Below are 22,073 nucleotides of genomic sequence, written 5' to 3'. Positions count from 1 at the left end.
CAGATGACAGGTATTCATGGAAAAGGATGGATGATTCGGATGTCGCCAAACAAATGTTTGTTTAATTTGGATTCTCCAGCCTGCTCTTTCTAACAGTGCAGGAGGCAGCTCCAGATCCCTTGGTGCTAAACACGATGTGCAGGAGATGTTGGGGGGAGGAAGAGCTTCTCCACTTCTCTCTGTGACTGAGAACATGCTTTTTCCACCTGTTCTTGGAGTGATGAGGCTATGCTGAGACTAGGAGATGTGTGGTTTCAGCCAGGTGTGGCATAGCCACACTGCCATAGAGGTGTGGAGGGCATAAATGAGTTTTTTGAGATAGAGCTTCTAAACTTAGTTGTAAACCCCAAAGCATCCAATTCCTCCTCCCCTCTATATTTAAAGTACATATTAAAACCCCCGCTACTGACACAGTTAAGTAGTACTTAACTGTACACATTTTGTTTTTCTATTTGTGTATTTGTTTGAAAACCCCAAATTAATTTTGAACATCCACTAATGCTGCCTATGTGCTTTCCCTTTCAATTTGGTGCACACAAACAGGGGCACTCACTCACACATGCGACTCTTTCACATACTGATTCATCTTACATTTTCTTCCAGTGTGGTGAGCTGCTCATCAAGTCTGACAGGATCTGTGCCCAGCGGGAGGGTTCCTCTTCCTCTGTCCTGAATGTCATCCGGGAAGTCGCAGGGATCGATGGATTCTGCTATCAGTTCTTCAGTAGCATTGATGACTTTCAGGACTTCTGTAGATATGTTGCAGAGAGAGACAGCAGAGTACTTCTATTTTGTTACAAGAACAGACAGAGAAAACAACAGCATTAAATTAGCATAGAGGGGTAAGATATAAATCACCTTCTACTAACCCCAGCTCTAGCTATGCTAAAACCATATCCATGGCTCTCTGCTGCAGACACAAGAACCATGGAATGGAATTGGAATTTATTTACCATTTCCTTCTTCCCTTTCTCACATACCCACACTGCTACAGCATGCAAAATAACATACACATGCAATTCTTCTACAACAGAATTCTACTGGAGGGATGGTCCAAATCTTATCCCAAAGGAGCACACAAATATCCGGCTTCAAACTCTACATGAGCTACATAAAGCTGGTGTCACAGAAGTGTTTTAAACATGTTTTAAAACACAGTTTTCCTTTTTGGATACTGGCAAAGAGATGTGCAATGACCTATGTCTGTATCCACAGGAGCCATTTCATTATGGATGCAAACATGGAAAAGCAATCTTCAGCAGCCCTGAAAGGATAGCATTTTACTAAAATGCTTATTATGAACTAAATGATCACCCCAAATAAACAAAGATTGAGCTATAAGTGTGCAAACACTTGTATCCTTTTATTTTTTTAAATTTCAATTTACCTCTTCTTTAATATGGAATAAATTATATCAGATACCAAGGAAAAGCATGCAGTTTTATCTATTTTTAAAAAACAACTGAAAAGCTTTTTATCAGTGTTCCTTACTTGTAATTTGTAATTAACTGTCCTGATTCTTATGATTTGCACATAGCTTTAAGCTTTAAGCTTTTCCTCTGATGAAGGAAAAAAAAATTCACCAGATGTACCTTCAAGCACCAAGGTCAATATCCAAATGATACAGCTTGGAGACTGAGCCAAAGATTATTGAAGCCAATAAAAATACTGTCACTGAATATATGTGCAATACCTTTAGTGTTGCTTTGCCTAAAAGAAAGTGTGGGAAAATTTAAACCAAAATGTAATTAATTCCTCAAACCTGTAAATACTTATGCATGTGAATTAGGGGCTCACCTGTCTGTAAATTTTCCAAAAAGGAAGTATCTGCAGATCAGTACTGAGTAAATGGACAATCTTTGGGTGTTACACAGAAAATTCTATGGTACTGGAGAGTATAACTCATTAAAAATGTCTATAGGCAGGATACAGGAGAAATAATGTTCTTTTGATTCTCACAATTTCTGATGGGTTAAATTGGAAACATACTTTCATTATTTCTTTCCTTTAATCAGCCGTCCATTCTTATGTTAGGTAAGACTTCTACTGAAAAGTTACATTTTTAGCAGTACATACTCAACTGTTGTGTATCAATACATTAAGGTATCTTTAGCACTATTACTCATCTGAATTACAAGAAATAATTAGAATGAGAGATTAAAGAGAAGAAGAACAAAGCAAATACAGTATGCTACAGCACTCGATCTTTAGCTTGTTAGGACAGCCAACGCAGCCCCAAAAAAGCAGGCCTGGGACTCTCTTACAGAGAACAAATACTTGAACTCCATGAATAGCCTACTAGCTTTTTCCCATTTATTTTCACAAGTACCAATTAGGTTAAAATCAGATCGATAATTTTATAGGAAGAAGAGAAAAATCAATGCTACTTTCATTATTTACTTCTACAAGTAGCTAGTTCTTATATTTGGTGAGTAGTGAACAAAAAAGGATGAAGGCCAGACACTATATATTCTTCATCATATTCACTGATATATGTTCTCCATTTCAATAACTATAACCTCACTTTAGTTTTCATTATTTCTTAAATTTTTATTATCCTTTATAGTTAATGATGAATTAAAAAAATATTAAATTAAATTAGAAACAGTAATTTTATACCACAATATGATAATCCATATTGGCACTTTTCACAGACCAATTACTATAAAATAATTTTTCTGTTTTCCAGGTAAAGTTGTCTGTGATAGATATCTTTGTGAAATCAAGATTTTGAGTGAAAAATACCCTAGCTTCTTAATAGGAAATGGATAGGGGAAAAGAAGTTCAACAGGAAAGAATAGAATAGAATAGAATAAAATTAGAATAGAATAGAATAGAATAGAATAGAATAGAATAGAATAGAATAGAATAACTTTTCATTTGGAAGATGATGAATGATCACTTAGTCCAGCTACCTGACTAGTTCAGGGATGACCAAAAGTTAAAGCATGCCCTTAAAGGACATTGTCCAAATGCCTCTTATACACTGACAGGGTTGGGCACTGACCACCTCTCTAGGAAGCCAAGTTTGAGCAACCTCACAGTGAAGAAATGCTTCCTAATGTCCACTCTAATCCTCCATAGGTGCAGAAATGTGATTTGTAAAAAGCTGGATACTCAGCTCATGATTTTCCGCATGTTCTACCCTCCTTTTGAGCAACTATCAAAAGCTGTTAAAACAGCTCATGTTCCAAAATTGTCAGTTTGCAAATATAGTAAGGTATTCTAGATATAATTATTTAACATGTGTAATGGGAAAAACCCAAAATAAATTAAAAAACAATAATAAAAAAAAGAAAATGTGTTGCAGGGTTTTAGTACTTCACAAACCTCTCCCTTCCCTGACCACCCATGTCAAACTCAGGATTTATAAGACCATATAAAAATCACCTGAAATTCACAGGCAAACACACATCGCGATCATCCTGGTAGGTGGATTTCAAATTGCTCCAAACACCTCTTGGTTGTCTAATTTATCTGGCCATTGCAGGAAAGGTCATTGCTTACACCTCTAAGTGACTCACAGGGACAGCTGTCATGCCATGACACAGGCCGTGTCTTGTCAATCAAGTCAAAAAACTAATATGGATGTGGTAGATGTAGAAAGCAATCTCTGGTACAAATATCCAGCACAGGAAAGCTAAGTGCAACCATTCTTCTTGAAACTCTGGGATGCATTTGGATTTCAGCTGGGCAACCCTACTTCTGAATTAACACCACCACTCCCAAATCAAATCTATGCAGCAGACCAAGTATGAATGTTTCTATTAGTTATGAGAATCTTTGTTTTTTTTACTGAATTTGAGACTAAGCATCTAATGGAATGAATCAAACATACATTTAGCCTTTTTTATGATAATTAATATACATGGTCACCAACATGTTAAGAACACAGTCAAAATAACATGCTCGATTTCTCTGAGTTCTTTGTGATTGAGTCTTAAAACCAATGAAATGCTAAAAATGTGTGTGTATGCAAGCATACATACATGTTTGCACTGAATATAACAAATATCTTGTAAAACTTCTTTACTGCCATTTCTGTTTGTCAGATGGGAAGTATTCCTGTTTTGAGAAGATTATGTTTCAGTGGTCCAAAGATCAAGTGGTCTTGCTGACTGTTAGCCACTTCCCTTTCCTTTTGTTGCCTCTCTTTCCTTTCCCTGTTGATGCTGACGGTATTTCCTGTGTTGTTTAACTCAAGCATGCTACGCTGGAAAGTGCTTTATAGACCACTATTTGCATTCTTGCACAAGTAACAGAAGGAAAACAGGATGATAGAACTGAAGCAATATTAAGTACCCAAACTGCTAAGATCAGATGAGCTTTACGTGTTTGTATGCATCTCAGCAGCCTGTGATATTTTTCACATCCTTTCCTTTGCATGAACATTATGGCTTTTATTTTTGATGCTCTCAAAACAGTTCTCTATCACTAGCATTACTTTTTTCTGCCCAGTGTACTCAGCCATTAATGTTTTCTTTTTTTTTGCTGCCACTACAATGTCATCATTAGGCTCTTTTACAGAGCATGGGAGGGGGTGACCTGCAATTCAACAGAGAACACTGACATCAGCTAGATCAAGAAGTAGAGCAAGAACATCTTTCCATCACTAGCAGTCGTGGCAGTATTGACCACATCCTTGATGACTTGTGATGCAATCATTTTTAGCTCCAGTGTCAAGGTGTTATATCATGCACTGAGTCACAGTCGATATCCCTCCTTTTATAGGCATTTATAGGGAGTTAAGGGGAGCTGGGGAGAAGATAAGTTTTGCTTTGCCACTAATTAACTCATCCTTTCAGAGTAACCTGACTCAATCCAAGCTGTGTGAAAACAAAATCAAACTCCAAACCTGTCTCCCTCATCTCCCCATCCTATGGGAGTTCATAGTAGAATTTTGAGAAGGCCCTGAAAAGCCCAATGAAAGTCCTTCACAGGCCAGCAAAATCTGGGACACAAGTCACAGTGTGGGAAGAAAAGAGCCATCAATGCCCAGTATCTGTGGCAGTCATCAACCCTGACCTTCAAAAGATCTTCGGCCCAAAAGTGAGCCCTAACCACTCATTACCATGAAAATCGTGGGGAAAAAAAGGCTAAATTCTGCCTGGCTCTTTGAAGGCAGACAAGTATACCATGATAATCTGTGATATCAAGGAATTACTCTTCTCTTCAAGTTTAAGACTACCTGCCTTGACCTTTATTATCAATATCTTCATTTATAGGCATTCCTTTAGAAAAAGAAAGCAAAATTATCTTACAGACTGAGAGCTATTATTCTACTGATAGTCTCCAAAGTATAACACAGAGAAATAAAGTCTCTCTTTTTGACTGTGCTAGGTAATGCTGAATATTACATTTTACTAATTCAATCCACTGTCCTAATATAGTTACAGATATTATGCTTATTAATATTTAATGCCTTATTTCTACAGACAAGTTGCCTATAATCATGAGAAAGGAAATTATTTTCCAAGAAGTGAAGTATTATAGGCTAAGTTGGAAGTTAAAATATTTCCATCTTAAAATCCACACAGGATTCTGATATACAATGGACACATACTGATGACATTACACAACTGGAAAAACTTTTTCTTTAATGTCACCATTGATATTTTTACTAAATAAAATCAAGATAATTAAAAGATGATTAAAACTCATAGGACAAAATTAAGAGCAAGGAAAAAAGAAAAAAATTGAGAGAAATGTCTTGCTAAATTAAGCATCAACTTCTAACAAAAAGTGATTCTTATTTTATAATGGAGAGAATGATGTATGACATACTAAAAATAGCAGGTATTTTAATATACAAGATAAGCATATATTTGCTCAGGGAAGATAATGAAAATATTTTTTAATATGTGATCCTCATAAGCTGAGATTCAAATAGCACAGAATATAGAAGCCTCTTTCCACCTAGAAGAATGATAAGCAACAGTCACTAGCAGCAAAGTGAGAAAATATCTACTTACTGTACAAACTCTACAATGAATTAAGGGTTTTGATTATTTTTTAAACTGAGAGCTAGAAAGATTTTTGAAGACCACTATGGTCAGAAAACTTCCTTCCAAATTTCTTAATATAGGTGAGTACATGACAATAGAAAGTTCATACACCTTACCGTTGTCTGCTGTTCTTATTTACTAAACCCAAATTTTCATCACAAGGCAAAACAAGGGAGCCAGCCTGCTCCACATGTTAACTGTGATTATAAAATAATTTTCTGCAATGATTATTGATTGTGACCAAATGGTATGATTTTTCAGGCCTCATATTTCCAGGAAAACATTTTGAGTTTAAGAATGTTGATTGGGAAATATGGAAACCCTCAATATCACGTTAAAGCATCTCTTACTACATAAGAGATGTAAAAAGACACAAACAAAACAAAGCTTTCTCACCTGCTGCAATACAGTGGATAAAAACTGCAGCTTTAAATGAAGATCAAAAGCCTTTTGTTTTTCCTAGATAGTGGGAAAGCAGTTAAATAAAAAGGCAGAAAAGTTATATTAACAGCTACAGAAGTTAACAACTATATAGGTTCAGACTTACAGGGAAGTTTAGGATAAACAGCAAGGATAAAGAAACTACCAAGATTAAAACAGCATAAAATTTAGATTTTACATTTATTACTAAAATATTTTAAATAAAGCAATGCCAAATTTAATTTTATTTGTGAGATTTAGACTAACAGACCTCATGGAGACAGACATTGCAAATCACATACAATTGATTATAAAATGAAACAGAAGGAAAATACTATTTCCACTGTCACAAAAAGTGTCACTAGGAATGGAAAAATTACTTTAGCAGCAGTGTTAATAATAAGAAGAAAAGCCAGCTATCTTCACTTTCGGACTGTACACAGCAGCAATTTAGACAGTAGTTACCAAAGAGTCTGTACCTCACTTATGCCACAGTCAGATGCCCATGTGAGAAACACCTGGGCTAAGTTAAATGAGATGTCTTGTGCCAAATCACTTCCTACTGTTTGCTGCTGTCCTTCTCCTGGCCTCACTGTCCCAAAACAAACAAGTAAAACCCTTCATAGTACAAGTCTCCAGTAGGCTTACAGTAATCTCCCTAATTTCCTTAGGCCTGTTTAAACGGAACTGACTGGTTTTGCCTTGAAGTAATGACAAAACTACAGTTGCCCTGCTGGCTGTGCTGTGACAGAAGTATCTTCCAGCTGAGGAGTAGCATTTCCCTGAAACTCTTCCAGCTAGATCTGAAAGACCTCAGTTTTCACTTCCATGTCTTGGGGCAGCTTACAAAAGAAGATAAAATAGTATTAAAAATAGTTTATTTTCCCACCATGTTGTTCTAGGAGCTTACATTAATGTTCACTGATTTTCTGATTTTTTTAATGTAGAATAGCTTGGACATTTTCTCCCTAAGTAAATAAATCTTTGGCAAGGAGAGAACTGAAGGAGATTCCCCTTGCATGCACACTGCAAGAGCTGGCTTGGGTGTGCATGCACACAGGTGTCAAAGCTGAGACTATGGGAAAAAAGCTGTTTACAAAGATACTGCATTCCCCATGTGAAGGCAGCTGAAGTGTCACCTCTTTTGCCCTTCACCAGTAGATCCAACAGGGCTTTGATTCAGTTGCTTAAACACAGGTAGAGAAAGTGCAATTTGAAACAGCTTGAAGTGTGTGAGGATTTTGAAACAACACTATCAGATATGACATAGACCTGGGAGTTTCATCTGGACTAGCAGCTTAAGGCCCTGTGGGACACTCTAAGATATCTCAGATGGTCTATCTACATCCATATTTATGCAAATGTATTGAGCCCAGAAAGCGTCAGAATTGGAGGTACACAAACATCACTGCTCGCTTTGAAAACTTTAAAAAAATAAATGTTCATGGTCTCAATGCTTGAAACAGAAGACTCAGATTTTGACAAAATGAACGTAGGATCAGCTTGATATTTCATACAAAAGACTGATTAATAGCAAATACATAGGAGAAACACCTTGAATGGGAATTTTGTTCTGCAAACCACTTAAACCTCAGTTTAAAGCTGGACGTACACTTGACTGCTTTGTTAAATTGAGAACTTAAAACTTTGGATCCATTAGCCCAATGTGAAGATTATTGTCTCATACCTCTTTTCACCTTCCCTAACCAAAATTTTTTTCTCTGCTGTCATTCAAAATCCTGTGCATAGGTTATCTGCAGTTCATAAACCTTAAAGATCACTTTTTACAATGCTGTCCATGTTCAGTTTTCAATCCTGGACTTTGGGAGACTGCCCTGATAACTAACATAATCTTAAGAGCAATGACCTATGAAAACACAAGAATTAATCCAAGCATCTTGCACATAAAAATGTGAAACAACAGACACACAAATACCTTCCAAGCTGTTAACCCAGGAAGATATCATTTTATGTTCAGCACTACCATAATAGCAGCAACGTAGTAAGCTACTGTACTTATGCTGTTGTGTTTTCTGGCCAAAATGATCCACGTGGTTCTCCTCTAGAAACTTTTACTCAGAGACTTCTAAAGCTTTTAGTCATATGAAGCTGGATGGCTGTTTCCTATAAACCCCTTCCTGAACCAACAAACCAGCCAAAATACCTAGGAATTTAGGCAGTTGCAAGATAATGATCACAAAAACTACAACACCATCTTCTGTGAGGACAGTGCCTGCACCAGCACAAATGCCTAAAGAAGCCCAGCCACCAAGAGACACAGGCTCACTCTTGGTGTTCCAGCACTGCTGTGTCAGCATCCCAGACGTCCCTGCTATGATGCTTCAACACGTCTGTGGTACACAGGAGGTATTCACTGGCATGTGCATGTCCAATGACATTTTCCAGCTCCACCAAGGCTGTGAGCAGAGATCTCTCCAGTGACTGAGTCCAGTGAGCCCCACGCTTGCCTGACCTCCCTTACTGAGCCCTGGCCACTCCCTCCAAGGCCAGCCCCGAGCACCGCCGCCAGCATACACACCAGGGAGCTGGCTCGCTCTTCTGCAGGAACATGCACCCACATGGCTATTCTACTTGCTAAAAAGACAGAGGCCAGGCAGATTTTCTAACAAGTCTCAATCTCATTATACCAGCAGTTGAACAGTACTAATTTTCCTGGTGAAAAAAGCAAGATGTACTCTTGAAACAAAGGGAATAGGCCTCTGGCAAAAACCAACATGAAATGAGTTCATGCTTTCCCCAAAATAAAGTCTTTTAAAACCTAAGAAGAATAAAATGTTTCCAGAGAATGGAAGCATAAATATTGAATGAAAATATTATTTATGCTGTTATTCATCCTGTCAAGAGACTTGGGGGGTTTCACTTAGGAAACAGGATCCCGCTGTGCTACTTAACAAACTCAGTTAGAGGCTGTCATTCAGAGAAGAGCTATTGTGTCATGTAGTAATGTCAACAGACAACAGCAGGATTTAAACAAAGTTACTAAGCCTTGGTTGTAACATTCTCTGAGCAGAAGTAAATGTATAAAGGGATGTAAAGAAATTCCTCAAGCACACAGCACATTGCATCAAGCTAATGCAAAGAGGAGAGAAACTCCACATTACTATGGAAGTTTAATTCACTTGCTCATTGGTATATCTTAAGAAAGTTGTAATACTATATAGAAGTAGACAAAAAGAAAAAACACAAGTAAGGTTTTAACAACTATTTCAATTTTCACGCTATGTGGGCAATTTGAAAAAATGGCAGGAGCTAATCTGTTTTTTAACATAATCTCTACAGTTTCTGATAAAGTGGTCACAGGGATAGACTGCATTCAAAATGCAGCCTGCCAAAATTCCCTTCTAAAATGTAATTCTCGCATATACCATGAAATAAAGATGCAGTCAATTTATCTTCATGAAAGCATTAAAAGAGAAGGAGAATAGATGGAGGAGACTGCGAACAAAATACATCCCATTTATCATGCTTGCCACTCTCAGGATCAGTACCATTACGATACTTCAAAGGGAATTTACATTTTGTTTTATTTTCTTTAGGCATTCATTTAGGGCTTGGGGGAATAAAGCAAAAACTAACCAACCAATCAAAAAAAAAAAAGAGCAAGACAGAAAGAATTGTGCAAATCATTGTGCTAGTACAAGATGTTTCACTAAGACAAGAGTTGCACAATTTGAATTTTGGTTTGTTCACACCTGAAGTTTAGAGGGGCTGAAGGCCAACTCTACCCTAAGCATGGCTTTTGGTGAAAACTATGGCCTCTCATTGCACAGCTAAGACAAAAGGACTTTTCAGGGCTCTGCATAGAAAGACCATGGCTCCCCAGAAAGACCATGAATTACGTCTGTAGCTTAAGAAGCACAAAATATTTTCCATAAAAACAAGTCTGTTGCAGGATTATGTTTTAAAATTAGAGCTATGAATCTCCATGAAACAATTTTAGGCAATCACAAACTGAGGGATAATGAAAATGAAGGTGCTGAAAATCTAAGAAGATTTAAGTCTAAGTCCCAGAATTAACTTGTGTTAATTAATACCAACCTAAATCCTCAGGAATCCCAAATGAATTAAGTAATTAACTCAAAGGTCATCATATTCAAATTTACATCTTAAAGGCAGACATAGAACTCAAAAGCTCAATCTGAAGTTGAGAACTGAGAATCCATAAATGCCAAACAACTTCAGCTAACTCTCCATGAAAGATACCACTTTTACTACTGCTTCAGATCATAATATACTAAATACCCTTTTAAAAGCATCAGCTCAATGTGTGATTTCATGAGATTCCAGTTTCTATTAAAATAGAAGTCCTGGTTTTTTAAAGGTGCAGACAGGTGAAGGTCAGATAAGCACGAGGTACTTAATTTGTGGTGATTCAAACACGTTTTCAAGTCTTAGCCTATGGTCAGGTGTACAAGAACTACAAATTCCCAGCAATTTAAAGTTCCTGAAGTGTTCCATCTACTCATTCTAAAGTTATTGCATCTTTTATGAGTATAGGTACATCTGTATTTTAGACTACCACAGCCGCAACTGGTATTATACACTCTCATCTTCAGTATTTCCTTGTAAGATGTTGGCCAGCCAACTTTCCAGAGAGAAGGCACATGTCAGAAGACTTAAAAGTACCTTTAAGGACAACTGAAAGACTTGTCAAGAATAAGAATGAAAGCAGTGTGCTTGTTTCTTTACACCTGGAGAAGGTTTCCCTGCCAATTCCACAGAATTCCAGACCATGAAGAGTACTGGAGTATTCTGGTTTCTTTATTATAGACAAAAAGAGTATATAATATGACCATTAATTAAGAGAACTTTTTTATCCAAATCAAATAAAGGATTAGGAACTCCAAGCATTCCCTTTTTTCCTGAACATGGTAAGCTCTTCTTTTTTAAAACTTAAGAAAATTTTATTGAGGAAAAATATATTCATCTTTGCTTTATTTTAAATAATTGACAGACAAATTTGAAAGAAAGAGCAAAATTAGGAGAGAAAAAACCAACCAATCTTACTTTGTAGATGCATGCAGATGAATAAGTACAGCAAAAACATACATTCATTATTTTCTGCATTCAGTTCTCTATACAGGAGCATTTCAGAATGTCCTCTTTATAGCCTTTAATTCTGGATTTCATTTGCATAATGTTATAATCCCAGCTAGCCCATATATGCTGTTGAATAATGTGATATTGCTGTTTTGTCTTTATAAACCAAATAAAAATAAATTAAGTGCTGCTAACAAGCTCTGACAATAAATCGTTTACGTGATTTCTTTGGAAAGGTTGTGAAGGTTGTGTGCACATCATAAAGGTTTTTGCACACATGATAACAAAGGTATTTACACTCCTGTGTAGTCCATGGCTAAATAACTCAGAATCGAAGTGTCACATGCTCCTTACATTTGGAATGTAAGTGGATCACCTAGTCCAACTCTTCTGCTCAAAGCACATGCCCAAGGCCATTGTCCAGTCAGGTTGTGATTATAACCAAGAACACGGACTCTACAATCTTTCTGGGAAACCTATTCTAGTATTTAAACACCAACACAGTGAAAAAGCTTTTCATTTGGATGGGATTTTTTGTATTTCAATTTGTGCCTACTGCTTCCATTCCTGTCAGAGGAAAGAGTTCCATTTCCACTTTATTTCCCACAACAAACACTTCCCACTCTCCCCTATCAGGTATTAAACACATTGAAGAGATTCTCCCAAACCTTCTCTTCTTTTCTTGGATAGACAATGCCTGCTCTCTCAGCCTCTCTTCATATGACAGATGCCTCAGTTTTTTAATCATCTCTGTGGCCCTTCACAGGACTCATTTCAGTGTGTCCATGTGTACCTTGTACTGGGGAGCCCAAAACAGGACACAACACTCCAGAAATGGTCTCACCAATACTGAACACAGGTGCATATTCCCATGTGCAAGACTTGCATCTCCCTTTGCATTTGACTGCTAAAAGTCTTGTTAACGCCAAAATAAACAACATTCATAGCTCTAAATGTCTCAGATTGACATAAACTTTATAAGATGAACCTCACAATGATATGGACTAGTTTCCTCAGGTCTTGGAAGTACATCCCCATCAGACACCATGCACATGTGCACATCCCAGTTTTTGAAATATTTGCTAATCTGATCCTCCTCTACTAAGGATAACTCTTCACTGCTCCAGGCTTTCCCATAGGTCTCAGGGGCCTGGGATTCTTGAGGGAAAATCTTACCCATAAACTGAGGTGAAAACAATGTTGTGTAACAGCCTTTTCCATGTTCTGTGTCACCAGATCACTGCAGTAGTGAGCCCAGCTTTCCCTCATCTGCCTTTTGCTGCTGATGGACCTGTACAAGACATTTTTTCCTTTTGTGTCTCTGGACGGATTCAGCTCCAGACGGACACTGGCTTTTGTGACACCGTTCCTGCATTCTTGGACAGCACCTTTATCATCTGCCTGGATTACTTGATCCTGTTTTCACCTCCCATTATATTAGTTCTTTATATAATTTGAACAAAACACCTTCCAAACTATGACAAATAGATTTCCTTTAGAGAGCTGTCCACATTCCTTGTCAAAGCTGAGCTGCTGTGCACACAATAACACAAAAGGCATGTCAAGATATGCAGCAAACTAGAATCAGCCTAAGTGGATCTAAGGAATAAGAGTGCTTGACTGGCAAGGGGCACCACTAGGCTCCTCTAGCACCAAATTTGTCGGAACCCAAGGTGTCCCTCAGACACTCTTGGATGTTCTGGGCCCAGGGCAGAAGCCTCTGAGACCCTGGCAGGCGGCCAGGGACCCCTGTGGTCTTGAGCTTGACCCATGGAACAATTTACCAACCTTGCAGGAAGAACAAGAAATCACAAAAGTTTAGATATTATAATAGAAGTAGTCACAAGGTGAAAGGTAGGATTTTTGAGTGCTGTACAGGGGGGTTTTAGGCCTTGTACAGGGGGGTCTGAGGTTTGTACATGGGGGTCAGAGGTTCTAAGATGGAGGGATTTGGGCGTGCCCTGTCCTCCTTCTTTCTTCTTCCTATTCTCCATGTTCTTGGTGGTGTTGGCACTCACAGATTGGTTTAGAGTAGAAAGTCATTGTTCAACATAGGTAGTAGGCATTGGGAAAAAACTATAAACACCTAATACGTAATGTGTGATATAAAAGATGGCACCCTCCCTTCGGGGAGGAGAGAGGGGGACAGCCAGAGACGGGGACAGACAGAGTCAGGGACAGACAGAGTCAGGGACAATGTCAGGGAGTCTGTGTGCCTTGAGATAATATGCAATAAACTGCCTTGAGACCGGACGACTGAAGACTACTGAGTCTTTCTTTGAAGGCACGGGTTGGAGGAGAGACTTTACCACCATCCGGAGTCACCCAAATCCGGGGAAGACTCCGGCACAAATTCAAGCAGACCACATGACCTGAAGAGAAATTCAGAGGTAGAAAGGGAATAGAGGAAGTGGTAAATCCTGTGAGTGACACTGAAATCTGGTATCTCATTGTAAGGGTGAAATGGCACAAATGGAGGATCTCAGGCACTATCAGAACTGACACCGAATATCAGTTTCATTAGAAAATGTTACTACTCTCAGAAGCCTATTAGCTGACAGGATAACAGGGTTGGAAAACTTTAAAGAAACACTAGATATTTTAATAGAGATGCAAAAGAAGAATCTATGCCATCAGCATGAACTAGATAATACTACAAAGAGAGGAGCAACTAAAAGGATGGAAAATCACTTAAACTGTCTGGTTAGCAAGGACAAAAAAAAAGAAAAACTGGATATGTTTTTAAAATGAGAAAGTTTAAGTTGATTTTCAGTCAGTATAAACTGACATAATTCCATTAATATCATCCAGTTAACAGTTCTGTTGCACAAGCTAAGTTCCCTGCTTGGAACTGAGGATGTAGGCTTTCTGTTCCTCACAGAGAGAAAAACGCATCTTAACTGAACTTTTATGTGTGCAAGAGGTTCAGTCTCAGACCTATATGAAGGACCTCAGGTTTTTTTAAGTAACTGTGTTCAGTTTTCTAGCCTGAATTTTCTCTTTTCAGATTCTAACTCTTAGAGTACTATTCCCACTCCTTTATAACTAACACTTACCTTTTTTAACTCTTCCTGAAGAGTTCTGCCATTTTCCTCTGAGGACAAACTTTCTTTCTGGTTTTCCAGATCTATTCCAGGTTCTGACTCTTGTTCTTCACCAGATGATGTTTCCTTGTCACTCATTTTAGCAGCAAGCTGAAATAACCTGGATTTAAGCTCATCCTCCATAAGTTCAGGCTTGACATCATGGTGCTGATCCTCATTGCTTATATCTGTTTCTGATAAATCACCAAAATTCTACAAAGACATTAGAAAAAACCATATCAATTCCTATTTAGGCACAGAAAGAAAAAACAAACAGCTTTCTAGAAAACTATAGGTATGGTCACTCTGCAGGGAAACTAAAAGAAAGTATATTAAGTGTTCTGATAGAAAAGGAATGCCAGTAAACCAACACTTGCTGGATGGTATTCATCATTCCTTCTTACTTTCATGTTATCTAAAAAGGAACTACGAAAATCACTATGTATCTGTGTGCAACTAATAGAACATGCCTGTATTTCCCATTCCCAGTACTGCCATCCCTCACAGGCACAGTGCAGATAAAAGTGTGGTGTGGGAATGAAATAACCTGTAACCTGGCAGTTGTGTTCAGCTTTCAGTTGAAAGCTGTGCTTGCATTCCTTGACTGCTTGGTCTTGAGCATAATCCATGTTATGCTTAAAGACTATTGGAAACAAATTTTGAAAAACTCCTCTTTTTTTTACATAATGTGGCTTAAGATTGTCAGCTTTCCCTGTGATTATTTGCATAGGTAGATCCTCTGCAGAGATGATTTTTTTTTTTTCAAATGCCAACCTCCGTGGAACAGGTTCAGTCTTCAGGAGCATCTTCTGTTCTGAGTCTTGGATTCTTAAAGCTGGGAAACACTTAAAGGATCAGTTAAGTGCAGTGGGTGCTACAGACTAGGCCACAAGTCCCTTTGGAAGCTGAAGAGAAGAAAAGCAAAATCTTTTCCCAGCATTTAATAAGGTGGAAAGGGGGATAGTTTTGTCAGCTCCTGCTGACAAATTCTGAGAATATCTCATACTTGTTCTAAAAACTAATCGCCAGGTATGTATCAATTCATTTTCTGGATCTGTGTTGTCTGATTAGGACCCAAGTTGCCCTGATTTCCACTACAGTCCCTGGAGAGAGAGAGGCACCTCCCAGAGCAACTTGTTCCACCTATAGTATTTGCTGCTTTCTGGAAATGTTTTCTCCCTGCTGACTGCTGAGAGAAAGTTTTGAATCTTTAGCTTGTTTGGTGCTTCAGCCAAGTCCATGAAATAAGATGGCATTAGGTAGGTTTAAAAGTGACAGATATTTTGAAATGGAACATAATTGTGCAAAACCACCCAGAAGGTGGCTATGAAGAATTCAGACTGGGACCAGAGTGATAGGCACATCTCAGCAGGTCTAGGAGGATGATTTGGAGCAATTCTCAGAGAGGAAATTATTCCTGTCTGCCTTAGGTTCTCATACTGTGACAAAACCAGACACTGCTGGAGAGACTAAAATCTGTGTTCTGTCTTCCATTCATTTGGAAATACATAAACAGGAGCAACTGTAGCAGCACTGTTCAGGGATGAACCAATTACCTCCAGTTCTCACAGGAAATGTTAACTCTGCTCACTCCCTCACAAACCCTACCCACTGAACTGCTTTTAATGGATTGACACATCGTGTTCATAATGTCAGTTCTCATCTTTCATACAGTAAACTATACTGGAGTTTTCAGCACTTTCACAGTGTTCTGGACAATTTTTATCAGCAGTTACTTGCAATTCAATCAATTACACAACTAAATTATTGCTTTATAGTTCACCTTCAGGATGCAGAAGGGCTTTTTAGAAAATCAGAATTTGAAGAAACAACAGAAATTTGAGAGCTACAGGAGAAGGGGAACCATGGATTTATGCTGAAACTTCCTTCCCAAACAATCAGCTTCTGCAAGATAAAAAGCTTTTTTTCTGGTAAAAAGCTGATCAACGATAAAAAAAAAGGTTTCAAACTAGTGTGTTATCACTTCACTTTTATAATATGACATGCTCTTATGTATATGCAAAAGACTGGTGTATTTCACCTCTTAAATTAAAAATCTCTATCATAACAATGTTTCCTCAAATTGCAAGAGAAGTTTTCTTCAGACATTTCTTGCACATCACTCCACAACTCATTACAAATACCACTATTACACCCCAACCAACAATCTGCCAATGACTAAGACTCACAAGTCACTATACTACTACGAAAAAGCCCTGAAACCTGTTGCTGAATCAATCAGTCCATCAATTTGTACCCAGGAAAGGAACAATCATAATTTATGTGATATACAGGATAGAAAGCCCAGCTAAACTGTACACTTGTATTTTATGAGACTACAGTTCAGTGAAGATACAGCTCATTAAACCTGAGTTATTTACAGCTAGGTATCCAGTCTAAGCCAATCAGTGGAACCCCTCTTTACTTGAATTACCTCCATTTATTTAATTGGTACCTCCAAAAATTGGTACTGCTCTCATCTACCAAAACCTGGTTTAGGTTACAGCTCTGCACTAGGGGTGTGGGCTTACTGTAGCAGTGTTGATGAAGATTGAACACGGTTTACCTTGAGATCAAGCCTGCAAGGAAAAGAAGAAAATCCTATTCTATGCAGACATTTGAGCAGATCAAGCTTGTAAAGACAAGAATTTGATATTCTTGTTTAAATGAGCTTACAGATATGTATACAAAATCTAGTGGAGCAGTGAGGGAGGCCAGCAGTCCAGAGTAGTGGATTTTCCCACCCTTCCTCCTCACTGCTGTACTGACAGACTTCACTGTACAGCAGGTCATGTACCAGTCCTCTGGGGGCTTCTTAAATAGATCTGCTTAGCTTTAACTGCTTAGCAGCTTTATTGGAGTAGCAATGCCCAGATACACCCATGGGAAGCACCACTTGTTAATCTAAAGAATCTGTATTGACATCAGCAATATAACAACTTCTCTCGATCCTGAAAAAATACCAGACTTCATAGAATCATACACGGCAGCAACTTAAAGATCTTTTTGCTAGGTCTGCCAGCACAGGTGGAAGTCATGAGATGCCTTGGCAACCCCAGGGACTCATTCTGCATTAGCTAAATCCGTGTTTTGAATACATATTGTTTCTTGGGGGAGGACTCATCTTGAGAGTATTGACTGTATTACAGCTGGGCTCAGGTATGTCTATAATCCCTTTTTTTAGCTTTCCAGCCTCTTTTAAATGAGTGGTTGGATTATCTATATTGGCTAGAGCTGTTAATTCCTGTGCACATGCAGAGATAATGGTACCTTACACTGATGCACTTTGTGGTTTCTGTTAATAGAAGGCTGCTTGACTTGTGTGTTGGGCTTTTCAGATAGTGGTAGAAAACTATTTGTGAGGAGACTAAATGTCTTTCATGGATTGACAAATTAAAAAATGCATTAGCAGCCATGAAAAAAATAAAATAATTAAATTGAAAGGTACTACTATTATTATTGAATAGATGCTCCATTAAATTGTGTTATTCTTTACTGTTCATGTTTTCACTCTTTCTGGTAAGTTTAATGACATTTTTTTGCCATGACACAAATCATTGTGTAAATTCCCATTTGCATCTATCAGCAATACACAATGCTAATAACTGCAAACAAGAATAAAGGGGTACCATTTTATCTGAAAACTGAGCTTCTGTGAGGGCCTGGCAGACTGACAAAACCATGAACCCAGTTTCACTGAAAGAAAATCAAGTGTTTCTATGCAAGCATAAGTCTTTTAGGAGACAATGAAAACAACAAATACATCTTTACTCATAAATAGTGTCCAAATCCTTGCACACAAATCGCTGATAACTCAATGTAATCAGAGCGGACGGAAACAAAATACAAAAAAAGATGCTCCAGAACAAAATCTATGTTAAATTATAAATTCCTGAGAGAAAGTTCCCTTCATATCGGAAACCAAAAATTGGAAACTAAAATTTTTATGAGAATACACAAATTATGAGGTTTGCAGGCAGTTTCTCTTCAAGAGCCAGAGTGATTTCAGGGAGCTGTTTGCAAAGAATACATCCCAAGTGCCATCCTGTGGGAACAGGCAGTCTGATAGTGCTCACCCCTAACCTGGTGCAAGGCAGGAGGGCTGTAATTAACAGGTGGGGTCTGCTGATCAAAGAAGCAAACTCATAATGAGGGCACTTCTTTCACTTAAGCAATTAAGCCCCTCCACTTTGCATCAGAAACATAAGAACTTCAGCTACATTAAGCAACAGTGATATCCTTCTCTCAAAAAGATGAGCGTCAATATATGATTATTATTATTACAAATAGTATCAACTATTATTACAATTATTGATAATAAAAGCAGATGATGATTGGTGGCTTAATTGTCCATTTTTTGTAAAAAGTTATCATTTGAAAAATAATCATTAAAAGCAAGGTTGCACTTTCCAGTTCAGTTCCCACAGAAATATGTCTTTTGTGGTACATAAGCAATCAGATATTATTTATAGCAGGACTTTGGTTTTATTAGGACAGTTTTCATGTCTTGCTTCATGACTGTGTTTATGGCATCTCTACAGACAGCTCAGTAAATGAGCTTGTTCTTTTACTTATCATTAAGCAAAAAATTCCACAGATACAGCACATCTTGGTATCTGTTCTCAGGTTTCCCCTTCTAAGTCACTAAAGACTTTAAACAAAAAATTCTCTCTCAGTCACAAAGTCAGCATTCCACTGTTGCGTCTAAAATATATTTTTAAAAAAATTCCACAGCATTATCCTACTCTAGGAAGTGGATCCTGAATAAAAAATACTTTATTTTAAATTGAAATTCAGTTATGAGTCATGAACTGACTGCAGTTTTTCCAGAACATAACTGCTTACAACTCTCTAGACTCACAGCACAGAAGAAAAAGGGCTTGTTTTCATCTCACTGAGAAACTTGGAGAGTAGAAAACAAGAAAGCAACTTTCACTATTTGAAAAGTAAAAATGAAACGCCAACTTTTAGACTGATAAACTGAAATCCTGTTCCACAATGCTGATGAAAACATAATGGTTAACAAATCATCACCTTATTATTACAATGCAGTAAAATAAGATTATATTCAAATGCAGTAAAGTACTGAAAAAGTGTTTCTTTACTGCAATTGACACATAATCAGTTATTCGCTGTCTAGTATCTTGGTTCAACAAGAATTTAGAAGAGTTTGTATGGTCTCTGCAAACTCAGCATAATCTCATAATGTGAAAAGCGATGCCTGGTTTAAGACCCTGCAGTCAATCTTTCTTAAGTCTATACTGTCTGCAGTTCTTCACACACCTACATTATAATTTTGTAGAACTGTTTATATGTAGGGCTGTCCCTGCTGCAGCCTCAAATCAATCATTTTACCAAGATCAATACATAATTCTGGGGAATATATGAAACTCTGACATCCCTTTAATCTCATTTTCCTGAACAATGTAAATGATGTTTGGCTAATTCATTTTCATACATTAAATCAGGTTCCTTACACACATGACAATTTTACTTGCTTCCTAGAATTGTTCAACCATGCAACATTCTTGCTCTAAACTGTGGAAGTCATTCCATTCCTGGTGCCAGCATTGCTTGTTTGCTGAAGTTGGAGTACAGGTTCTAAAAATGTGAGCACCAGCTGAGAAATCAGACAACTCTGTGTGTGTGTGTTTGTCCAAACACAAACTAAACACATGCAAACCCACCCATACATATACTTCCTAGTGAGAATTTCATTGCTTTGAAAACAGTGGCATGATGTGGAGGCAGATCTGCCTCTGCTTGCCCCACTGAGGCTGAGGAAGCAGGGGAGCAGAAACAGCCTCTTTTAGCCTCAAGGGTAAAATGAAGGGGAGAGTGGGTTAGAATCCTGAATCTTGCACTTTTAGCACAACAGAGAGGTTACAAGAGACAAAGCAACTCACAAAAGACTTGGGAAAGAAGAATCATTTTCCACACCAGCTTGCACTTTGAAGCACACACTAAGATGCTAAAGGATGCCACCACAGATGTTTGGGAAGCACCCTGCCTTTCTGACCTCACCTGGAAGAGCATGGGGGAGGTTTAGATTGGATATTATGAAAAATTTCTTTGCAGAAAGGATTATCCAGCACTGGAACAGGCTGCACAGGGAAGTGGTTGCTTCACCATCCCTGGAGGTATTTAAAAGACATGTAGTTGTGGCAGTTAGGGACAACCTTTAGTGATCAACCCTTCAGGGCAGGGTTAACAGCTGGACTTGATGAACTTAAAAATGTTTCCACTCTAAATGGTTCTATGATTCTATAATGTCTCCAGGACTTTCTCTGTGAGCTTTGATCTTCCATGCTCTACATATTGTCTATTGTGACTAGGAAGCCACAATATGACTACAGACACACAGAGATCATGCACGAATACACAAAGCCAGAAAGCTAAATGCAGAGTCTGCGTACAAGATATAATCTTTGTGCAGTTCCTGTAAAGCCTTGTAATTCTGCCTGATGTTCTAAGAAGTCAATAATGGCCACTGATGTGCTGTCAGATCACAGTATATTACATCATTCTCCCCTTTTGAGAACTGTTGATTTTAAATATATGAGGACACGAGTATAAATGAATCAGTACAGAACACCCCGAACACCCACACTCTGTCCTGAAAGCAGATGGAATGGGTCCAGAATTAATGACATCCAGCATTAAAGCCCTGCTGAAATACTAGAATCATAATATTGACTTGCAATCAGCTGTACTGATGTTTTTCTATAGGAAATACAGGCTAGTAGCATAAGGAAAGAAAAACTATTCGAGGCATCCTAAATTTGGTCGGATAACTTTAAGACTGAATCAGGCTGCTTGTAATCAGAGACACAGGGAGAAGAAAGCCCTCAGCTCCTTGCTTCAGGCTTATTATTACTCTGCTGCAGCAATGATACAGCTTCAGGAACTGAACAAGGGGTCAAAATTCTCCTGAGTTTGTGTGCTTGCACTGCTAACAAAATACTCGGGGACAAGTGGATCCCTTAATATCAGTCCTAGATCTGGTCAAACTAGAGGAGACTTCTTGGCTTTGTAATTTAACACCTGTAATTTAAAAGAAATGTTTGCTGTATTCAAGCTGTATGAACAGCTTTATCAAGTTTGAGATACTACAGTCTGGGGTTTTTGTTTGTTTGTTTGGGTTTTGTTTGTTTTCTTAATGAATTGACAAATTATTTAAATGGAAGTAGTTTACAAACACTCTAACACATCAGAACTCATCTTAAGATGACCAATTAAAAGCAGACATCACTTGGACTGGATTTCACAAAAAGCCCTTTTTGAACTTCTGTTGCTCATTAGCTTTATCCCTTACCAAAATATTTGTAGACACTGCAAAGCAGATTCCCAGGCATATGAGTTATTTCTTATACCAAGAAAACAGAAGTAAAAAAAAAAAAACAAAACAGCACAACAAAACAAGTGATTAATTAACATTTCTCAGCTGTTGACAAACCCTGAGGGTTTTTTTCTTAAGAGCACTGTATTTTACAACATTAATAAT

General features: G+C 37.9%; 1 protein-coding gene across 5 annotated transcripts in view; it reads right to left on the bottom strand.

Annotated features, from left to right (window-relative positions):
• The window catches only part of MYRIP (myosin VIIA and Rab interacting protein), a 195,695-nt gene that overhangs the window by 9,541 nt on the left and 164,081 nt on the right, over positions 1-22,073 (bottom strand). For 3 of the 5 annotated variants that reach the window (XM_053973549.1, XM_053973556.1, XM_053973563.1), the window contains 3 exons: positions 14,543-14,782; positions 6,402-6,464; positions 592-786 (listed from right to left, as the gene is read on the bottom strand). In XM_053973549.1, the coding sequence (XP_053829524.1) occupies positions 592-786; positions 6,402-6,464; positions 14,543-14,782 (498 nt within the window). Of the gene's footprint in view, positions 1-591; positions 787-6,401; positions 6,465-12,546; positions 12,670-14,542; positions 14,783-22,073 lie in introns of all 5 variants that reach the window. The other 2 variants (XM_053973544.1, XM_053973569.1) reach the window with 2 other exon arrangements.

This window comes from Vidua macroura, chromosome 1, assembly GCF_024509145.1.
Source record: "Vidua macroura isolate BioBank_ID:100142 chromosome 1, ASM2450914v1, whole genome shotgun sequence".
Lineage (NCBI taxonomy): Eukaryota > Metazoa > Chordata > Aves > Passeriformes > Viduidae > Vidua > Vidua macroura.
Note: the sequence above shows the minus strand (reverse complement) of the source record. Positions and strands in the feature narration are given on the sequence as shown.